The sequence below is a fragment of the Fringilla coelebs genome (assembly GCF_963513975.1).
Source record: "Fringilla coelebs genome assembly, chromosome: Z".
Classification (NCBI taxonomy): Eukaryota; Metazoa; Chordata; class Aves; order Passeriformes; family Fringillidae; genus Fringilla; species Fringilla coelebs.
In genome coordinates, this window is record NC_140031.1 from 36,511,373 (window position 1) to 36,521,156 (window position 9,784).

The following is a 9,784-nucleotide window of genomic DNA, read 5'->3' on the forward strand; positions in this document are numbered from 1 at the left end:
ACAGCAAAAGGTGTCAATACAAATCTTTCATTCATCAGCATCCTTAGAGCTGAATATAGTTCTAGTTTCCCCTTTCAAAAGTCTAAGTTAAAAATTCAAAAAGTTAGAGTGAAAAGAAAAGAAAGTGATCAAAGAAAGCTTCACAACTGTTTAAGCTGAGACTGCCCAACCTTAAAAGGGGTGAACACAGATGGGCTGCAAAAGGTACAACATTTTGACTTCATTGAAAACATAGCTAGGCATCAACAGCTTCTGTCCTGAGAAGCAGTGACCATCTAATACAGTGGAAACCAGGTTCAAAGCAAACAAAGATCAGGAACAACTTTCTCCCCACAACAGCACAGCAAGTGTTTCTGGTGGAAAAACACTAGAAGGCAGTTTTGAAGAGGAGGGCTCTGGAGACCAAGTTGAATATGCATCAGCACCACACTCGTGCTGATGAAGGCTACACCTCATGTGAAGACACAGCAGAATGACTGTAACCAACTGGCTGAATGAAATAATTCCCTTTTCTGTTCCCTTGTTTGGCAAGAAGGAAGATGCTGCTAAACTGGAGCAAGTCTCTAAGCATCACCAGTAAGATGATCAGGCAATCAGAGCACACATCATACCAGGGAGAAAATAGATTTGATTAGCTTCAGGAAGAAGGGGTTTAATGGGGAGACAAGACCTCATTGCTGAAAAAGAAGTGACTATGGACAGGACTATGTCAGCTCCTTCTCAGAGGTGCACAATAGAAGAACAAAAGGCACACAATAGTTACCAGTGCGGAAAGGCAAACTCCCAGTTGGTGAAGGACAAAATTCTTCACAATAAGGGCAGGTCAAACACTAGAAAGTGTTGCCCTGACATGTCATGCAATATTACCGCCAGAAAACTGTTTTAAGTAGAAATTTGATACTTACAAGTAGATACTTGTAAGTATCTGAAGATACTTTTAAGTATCTGAAGATATCAAGAAATTTGATACTTACAATGTACAGGTTGCAAATTCAGCTTGACTATGGGATCAACTTGCAAGAACTTTAGAAGTCGTAGCCTCCAAGTAATATTATAAGGACTATCTGTTAGTCCTCAATGAGTAATATGACATTGTCCAGTGTGTCACATGTTGGTTATGCTAGAGAATAGGACTGGGGCTGAAGCAGCTGCTTGAGTTACGAAGTATTTAGTAGCAGCTTCGATGGCTCGTGGGTGGTGGGATTTTGAGATCAATGGCAGGATGGCTAATGTTAATTTCAAGGCCGGTTCAGGCCATAATTCAGTGGTTGCTTGAGACTGTAATGGTTGTTCCTAGGAGTAGACTAGTAATAAAAGTTAAGTTTTGCCTGGAGGTTCATTAGCAGGGGAAGGAGTTGAACCATCATTTTCGGGGTACGGGCCTGATAGCTTGTTTAGGTGACCCTACTAGAAAGTAATATAAGGGAAGTATGGAGGATTTTGATTCCTCTAGCGTAGGTTTGATTCCTGCTTTTCTAAGTGCTTAGAAATGAGAGGACTGGTATACCTCCATGTTCACTTAATCATAAGGACTAATCTGTTAAACTAGTTGTTTTGACAATTAAATGCAGACAAAACTATGAATTCTCCCTGCCTTTGTTTTTCCCCTTTCTGAGAGTAACTATGTAAGCAGCTATTATTCAAATACCTACACTTAAGAATCCAAGTAAGAAGTGTGATGCAGACAGTGACAATAGTAGTGTTTGACATAATTGCCATTAGATGTCCCTAAATCTTACCCCAAGCTGGAAAGTAATTTCATTAGTTCCATACAAAGCTGTTATCATTTTTAAAGTAGGTACTGTGCAGTCTTCTGATAAGCGCCAGTGGATCCAAAATTGGTTTTAAAGGCTTTTATGGTATGCCAGAGGTGATCTATCAAGTCTAAAGGATCCTAATTTTCCATTCTGCATAGGAGACACTGCAATTTTAGTAGTTTGCTGCAAACACTCAAGTAGGAAGGGACAAAAGGCAATTCAGATGCTCAGCTTGATTTTGTATAACAACCAGCAGAAGGAGGAAAACCATTAAGCTTTCCCCACATAATCTGTTGTGACAAAAAGATATTACACATTCAGAAAGCATGTCCCCTCCTACTCTTCCCCCTAGCCCGAAAGTCACCAGCCCTTTTTTTTTCCTTCCCTCCAACTGAACAGATATGCAAAGTACATCAACAGACCTTGCAATGCAAGCTCCAGCAATGCAAGGGAAATGCAACAATGTAGCTGGTAGGAATAGTGTTCCTCACTCTGGCTCTGTGAGGAACCTGAAATCTGGTAGACTAAGTCTAAAATGAGAGATGATCGGGCCCTATTTAACATATGTACAGTGTTTACACTCTGACACGCTTTTGAATTAAGTTCTATATGGAGCTGACATAATAGATGGTATCTGACAACATGGTTATGTGAAAGCCACATGGAGATGTACTTCACAGTGCCCTGAATCTGTCAGATAACTCCTTCACAATAATGTTGGCCTCAAGCTTGAAACATGGTTCAAAAGTCACGAAAGTTGAGGTAATTACTCTAGTCTTTTCTCCTCTTTAAAACTGGCAACTCTATTTGTGGTTGAAATAGCTAGGCTGCTGACACAACTGTACTCATTTAGAAAGCAAATATTTGTAGAATAAGTACAATTTTTTCAGAGAAAAATACTGTCACAATCAAGCCTACCATTTTCTCTTTTAAATAAAAACAGTTTTTTCATGTCTTTTGTGGCTGTGCCAACTGCAAAAAGCTCTTGAAACATTCACTGCACACCACCAAAACCTTAAGGAGTTTTTCATTCCAATAATTAAAATGTAGGAAAAAAGACGAAAATTAATTTATCTTTAAATCCCTTTCAATAGCAAAGCCATCCTACTCAAGAGCTGCAGAGAGCTAACTAAGCTCCTTAATTCCCTCCTGTTTAACCCTCTCCTGAAGACTGATGTTCTAATGAGATATCATTAGAAGACTTTGTCCTTTGCCATGAAGCATTAGAAATGATTCCACAGAACAGTCCAGGATAAAACAGACATGTAACTCCTGTACAACTGGTTGATACAATGCAGCTTTGGAGTTTGTATACTTTTCTACAACAGGCAAGCTACTGAATGACAGGTCTGCCTCCAGGCAGGTCACAGCGATCAAAAAGACCTGCCCATAGAGAAGGAAACCTTGCTATAACTGTTGGGATAGCAGAAACCCAGACACTGCAGTAGTTTATAAGTCTAGCACTTGGTTCAGCACTGCTGAATTTTTTTTTCCTGTGGCTGCCTGCCAATGAACAAAAGATAATCTTGCACCCAACCAATCCAGACATTAAATGCACAGGAAACCTTATCTTCTGACTTATGACAGAAGATGACAAGCAGAGCTGGCGAAAATAAAGACACAGTGCCCTAGGAGCCAAGGGCAGCAACTCTTAAGTACAGCAGGATTTTTAACACCCAACCAACTATTCATCTTGGCACTAGCACTTGATTCATCTGCTTTGCCAGCCACAGATGTCACATTGGGGAAAATCTCACTTGGACAGCATAACACAAAAAAGAAACTGAAGACCACACAATGTTCTTATTCATTCTGTCCTGACACATATGAAAACAACATCTAAATCAAACCACATCATACCTAAACAAATCCTCAGGTGGTTGTTTCTGTTTCAGACATGCAAAACTTGGTCAGTAACTATTCACCTTAAAATAATTTCTATGAACACAGTGTAAGTGTCTACGTAAAACATGCTCTTAATAAAAAAATCTCTGGAATTCTGAAGTTTAAAAACCTATGCAGAAAAAGAAGGAACACAAAACCAAATCTAAACTAAACACAAATGTGTCAGAAAGATTATTTCCTGACCACTATTCAGCCAGCAGGTTGAAACACAGCAGCACCTTGATTTAAGCACACATAACACTGTTAAGCACTGCAAAGGGCCAAAGCTAGATTTGAGAGGGAAGATTTTCTGGAGCCATTTATGGACTTAAACGCAACATATTCAAGTGAAAAGCTCTGCTCTTTGTGTACGCAAAGGTCTCCTTAGTTAAGTCCATTTATAACAACCATCAAGTCTTGACTAACTTTATTTTAGTTAAATTATAATAGATTATTAAATTAAATGAAGACAGAACTGCTGACACAAATCCATCAGTACAAGAACTCAAACTCATTTACATGCAGGCTAACTGCAAGTACTTCATTTTATCTAAGTGACTGTACCTTAACAGTGATGTACACACCACACTCCATAAATAAGCTCTGCTGCAGTGTAATTTTGTTTTTCAAACAGCAGTCCAAGCAGTCTGAAGAGTTTCACACAGAGCAAGTACAGCATCCAAACAGGAGAAAGACCTTAAAAATGTTAATGCTTGTTCACTGGAAAGTTTCCCCATCATTGCATTTTCCAGTAACAAAGATGTTGTCAGAAATGACAATTTTTCGTGTCCCCTGATGATGCCTTGCTAGCATTTGGTTATAAGCCATAAAGCAGGAATAATTTCAGCCTGTCAGGAGTCTAGCTAATGCCCAGTTTCCCCCTAGAGAGAATTCCTGTCAAACGTAATGAGAGCTCCAAAGGCCCTTTCTACAACATAATGAGCACTTAGGCCATGCTGGTGATCAGCCAGCAAAAAGCATCAATTTGAGCCTGGCTACACCCTTGGGGGTAGACGTCACCAGTTAATAAGAATTATGATTACTATCTGTCAAAAGCCTCCTCAGAACTTATCGTTAGCAGTGGAAATTCAGAAGAATGACATTGTTAGGGGTTTTTTGGGTTTTGGTTTTTTTTTCTTTTGTTTTTTTTTTTTTTTTTTGTTTTGTTTTGTTTTTTTTTTTTTCTTCCTGTAATCTAAGGCCACCTACATACTGAACTGCAACACCATTTGGCATCTCACTGCAGGAATCTAAATCAATAGCCTTTAACATGAAGGTGCTACTTTTACCAGAAATTAGAATTACTTAACATGTAAAAGCACAGTATCTGAGACTCACATCCAGAGAAATGTATTTATACCTTCAAAAGCCTATTATTTTCTTAGCAGCACGCACAGAGCAAGTGTGTGCTACTCTCCCCAGCTATAACTAACACAGATATAATGCTCTGTCATAAATCTTAAAAGCTTCCGAAGTATCACCGCCTACTGGGTACATAATTCTAATTGCCATACATACAGAACATTAAACCTTTATACATATGTTAAGGTCAAAGTGGGAACCCTAGTTCTCACCCATTTTAATCCTGCGGGTTAAATTGATTTTACCTAAAGTTAATTCCTAGTACACTAACTGAAATCACACATTCTCTTCAAAGAATGAAACATCCATTTTGCAGCAAATGATCTTTCTATATAGATACTGGCTTCCTTACAGGTTGCAATATGCCAAGAAGTTGTTGAAGAGAAAAAATGCAAGAAAAAAATCTCGAAATCACAATGCTCTCAAAAGTCACCTCACGGAAAAACTGACATTGCCCTAAAACACAAACCACAAGAAAATTTGTTAAGCTACAGTACAGAACCAAGTCAAATATGAAGCTTGGTACTCCATCTGGTTATTTGGTGCATTATTATTTTAAAAAAAGGTTGTCATAATATGATTTATTTTAATGGCATTTTGAATTGAAACAAGCAAAAACCCTCAAAAACCCTAAAGAATACCTACCCAGATTTGTAGATAAAAAGCTATCACGGAATTACAATGCTGCCCTACCAAATATGGTATTTTTATGGGAAAACAAAACAAACAACAAAAAAAAAAAATAGAGAGTTCAGAGTTACAAAAGCAAAACTCAACTCCGTAATTCACTTGCTTAATGAATGTCTTTGAATATACTGAAGATCTGAAGCCTGAACTAATCAATTTCTTCGCTGTGCCCTAGCCGGTCAGCCATGCTCTTTAATTTAATGAAACAAGAGTTTTAGATGAAATAGCACATACACATCAAGAAAGAATTGTATTGTTGCACTTTGAAATGTGTCCAACTGTGCAACTTCATCTAATGATAATTTTTTTAAGAGGCCATCGATTTCTGAAAGACTTATTGTACTAGCATCTTGATGAAAAAGTGAATGTCAGCATATCTACAGAATACTTACACCCTGCCATTAATGCTTTATTTGGCAGACAATGACTACTCAATTGAGGGTCCTCTGGGCTGTGCAATCATTTAGCTTTTCTTCTCTTATGAGGTCCTTAGTGTCTTGTTCCAGTTCAATACTCTTTTTATTCACCATTATAGTGGCCATAAGTGTGAATTTTATGGGAACTTGCAAACTCAGTCATAACTAGAGCTTTCCAAGTCACTAATCTCTTCATACCTTTACAAGGCAGGGATTTGAGTAACTATGACTACATATGCTACGCAGACACAGGATCAGTTCTACATGTCAGCGCCTCTACCAGTAACAAAACAAACAAACAAAAAAAACCCAACCCAAAAAACCTCAAACTTGTAAAGTACTGAACTGCATTTTTAAAACCACAAATACAAGATCATTCCTATTTATGCCAAAGTCTTTCAGAACCAATACCAAAAAAGGTATTTCTGCTTAACCTAATCTACACCTCATCTGACAGGAGGAAGGCAAAGGTCTACTAATCAGGCTACAAATCAGGCTATTGATTCAGACACGATACCCGTCATCTAAGCATAAACACCACAGCTACATTTAAATGCTCCAGACAGACTGCAGATTTTGCGGCTTAGAAAACAAAACGTCTTACCTGTTTGTGCATTTCAATGTTTAATCCATACGACATTTCATAGTACTGCAAATAAATGAGCATACATTATTTTCTTATACTGACTTACATTGTATTAGGAGATATTTATTGAAATAAAGATAAAAACAAATATACTTACCATCACATAATGCCTCTGCATTTCCGTCTTTTCGCTTGCCAGTTTCTCACATTCCAATTTAAGGCTACAAAATAGATCATGCTTTAATGTAACATGTCATTTTTTTGGCATCTACCCTCCCTATTTATATTTTGACAGAAGCTGCTAATTTAAAAAAACTAGTAAACTGAATTGCAATATAGAAAGACTTCATCATACTTGAAATAAAAAGGCCAAAGAAGAAATGTAAAGAACATTTCATGGGTGCTGTATGAGGCCTGAACTGTCTACAGAACCTAAACATATCCACTCTTGATACTTTGACAAAGAGCTGCTACTAAGTGCTGCAACTTACAAGTTAGAATAGGGTCTGAATTTCCTACAAGTACTTCTCAGGAGTAAAAAATATAAAAATAGAGGCATTTCTTCTACACAGCGTTCAGTAAATGACTGCCAAGTAACACTACTCACATTTACAATTACAACTTGAGCATAATTCTTAACCTTAAATACATTCTAGCAAATGTTACCTTGCCCAGTGCTTGAAAACTGGTAATTCTGACTATCATTTGCTGGCAAGTTTCTTTTCCATTTTTGTTTTCATAAACAAAAGTTCAGTTGTTTTGCATGTCTCATCACAAATATAATTCTGATATAATTCTGACTACTTTCACTGAACCTCAATATTTCCTTTGTTTTCTATCAAACTGATTTTTTTTTTACTGATACTTGTGGACCATCCTATGGAACAGTTAGCGTGCAAGCAGTATTTTTCACGCACAAATACAAAGCTACATGTTTAGAGTTTACATTGTATTTTTTAAGCAATAAATGGCTTAACCAAGTTATGACAATAGTATCATAGGTAAAAGAAGAGGAAGCATAACTAAAACCAAGCAATTTCTGACTGGGAAACCTGAAAAGCTTTTACTCCTCCGCGATTATTCCAGGTGCACATAAGTGCAAAATCAGTGAAGATTATTGTTCCTTAACACCAGATGACCAGGATCAAAAAGAACCTGTATCCTAAATCTCTGAAAGGACCTCAGCAGCAAGCACACACTCACAAAGAACTTCTGAAGGGCAGAGCAGCAACGAGGAGTGCAACTTCCATGGATTATAGTAAACTTTGTGTTACTACTCTGAGGACTTGTGTGTTTTAACCGTCCTCCCTGACTCTTAACCACAGGACGCTGGCATTTTATTAATTTTTGCATTAACACCACACACAAATGAGCAAACATGAGAAGTAACCTCCTTAACGCGCTGTGCCACAGAGCTGGTGCAGGTTTTCTCATGATATACTGAAATGACCCCTCCACATACGGGTTCCCAAGACACACTGTATTTTTTTCAAATGCACAGAGGTGCCGATCGCTCCAGTTTCGACAGTTCAGCTTCCGCAGCTGCCCGGGGAGCACGGGCCCGTTCAGGGCACGGCTGTCTCCCCGTACGCGCCCCGTCCACCCGGAAGCCCGCGCCCGGCCGCGGACCGGGGCTGCCCGTGCTCCCCTCCGGGCCCGTCGGGGTCCCTCGGCGGGGCTCTGCCGCGACGCCGCACGCCACCGCCTGGACGCGCCCGTTCGCTGCAGCCCCCCGCGCCCGGCCGGGGCTAGTCCTGGTCCCGTAGTCCCCGGTCCCGGGGGCGGCCCGCCGGCGCTCACCTGTGGTACTGCGCCTGGAGGAACTGGAACTCTTCTTTGATGCGGTCCAGCGACTCCGGGATGGTGAATTTGAAAGGCTGGCCCGCAGCCTGGTGCGGAGTCTGGCGCGGTGGCGGCACGGGAGAAAGATGCACGTTCAGACACTGCGCGGCCGCCCCGCGGGCAAGAGGAGGCGGTGCTGTCCATCGCGGCCGGGCCGGATGGATGGAGAGAGCGCCCGGCCCGGTCCGCCCCCGCCCCGGGGCGCTGCGCACTTGTTACCCGCCTTCCCTCCCCTCATCTGCGGTGGGGCCGAGGTTAACCGCGCTCCGGCTCCGACCCACCCGCTCCTGCCGCCGCCGTCTACACGAAAGCGGGAAGTGCCGGCTCCTCCCCGCCGACCCCCGCCGCGGAGGCACAGTCAGCCCCATTCTGGGCGCTGTGTTCGGCGGATGCTGCCTGGCCCGGCGGCGACCCCCCGCCGTCCTGCCAAAGGCGAGTAAGTTGCCCACGCAGCAAAAGTATTGGGAGCCGCTGCGGCAGGCAGGATGAGCCGCTCGACCCCGGAGAGAATGAACTTGTGAGGGCGCCTTCCTCTCCCTCCCCCCCAGCTCCAGCCGAGCAAGCGAGCTGGAGGTGCGCTCCGGACCGCCCGGCCCTCGCCCCGCGCCCCGGCCCCGCGGAGCGGCGGCCCAAGCCGTACTTACGGGGTGCCGGCTCTGGGGGAACATGGCTCCGGCCGCGGCGGGTCTCCCTCGCAGCGCGGCTCTCACGGCGAGACTCCCCGCCCTGCCCCGGCTTCACACCCGGTGCGCCAAGGGGACAGGAGCGGCGACACCCGCCGACCGCCTTCCCTTCGCCGCCGCGGGCAGCACCGTGGCGAGGCGCGGCTCAGTGCCCCCGCCGCGGGGACATTCCCCAGCCGCGGCGTCCTTTGTTGCTGTTGTTCCAAGGAGGGCTGAAGGTGGCCGGGAGAGGCGTACGGGCCTTTCGCGCTTGGGACGGTCACCAGCGCTCCGCGCTCTTTCGGCTGCGCTTCGACCGGCGGGCGGCGCCCGCAACGCCCGGGCGCGGCGGGACGGGACCTGACGGGGCGCAGGGGGGAGGCAACAGCCGCCCCTCAGAGGGAGTGAAAAATCCCCTTCACGGACTCGCAAGTGGTCGATGCGATTGTAAGGCCGGAAACCCCAGGCGGAGGCGACTCCTCGCTCCTCTTCTGCCCCTTGTCAGAAGGGGAAAATCCAGTCGGAGGGAGCGGATCGCAGTGTCCGCGGCGGGACCGTCGCAAGCCGAGGGGAGCAAAAGAAAGTCTC

At 43.4% G+C, this 9,784-nt stretch overlaps 1 protein-coding gene across 3 annotated transcripts in view; it reads right to left on the bottom strand.

The window, feature by feature from the left end:
• LOC311165045 (transducin-like enhancer protein 1) overlaps window positions 1–9,312 on the bottom strand; it is a gene marked incomplete at its 3' end in the record, with an annotated part of 71,152 nt that extends 61,840 nt beyond the window's left edge. For all 3 annotated transcript variants that reach the window (XM_084224756.1, XM_084224755.1, XM_084224754.1), the window contains exons 1-4: window positions 9,179–9,312; window positions 8,493–8,593; window positions 6,850–6,913; window positions 6,711–6,755 (exon numbers count right to left, since the gene is read on the bottom strand). In XM_084224756.1, coding sequence (XP_084080882.1) covers window positions 6,711–6,755; window positions 6,850–6,913; window positions 8,493–8,593; window positions 9,179–9,202 — 234 coding nt within the window. In that variant the 5' untranslated portion in view covers window positions 9,203–9,312. The remainder of the gene's footprint in view (window positions 1–6,710; window positions 6,756–6,849; window positions 6,914–8,492; window positions 8,594–9,178) is intronic.
• Between the last annotated feature and the right edge of the window lie 472 nt (window positions 9,313–9,784).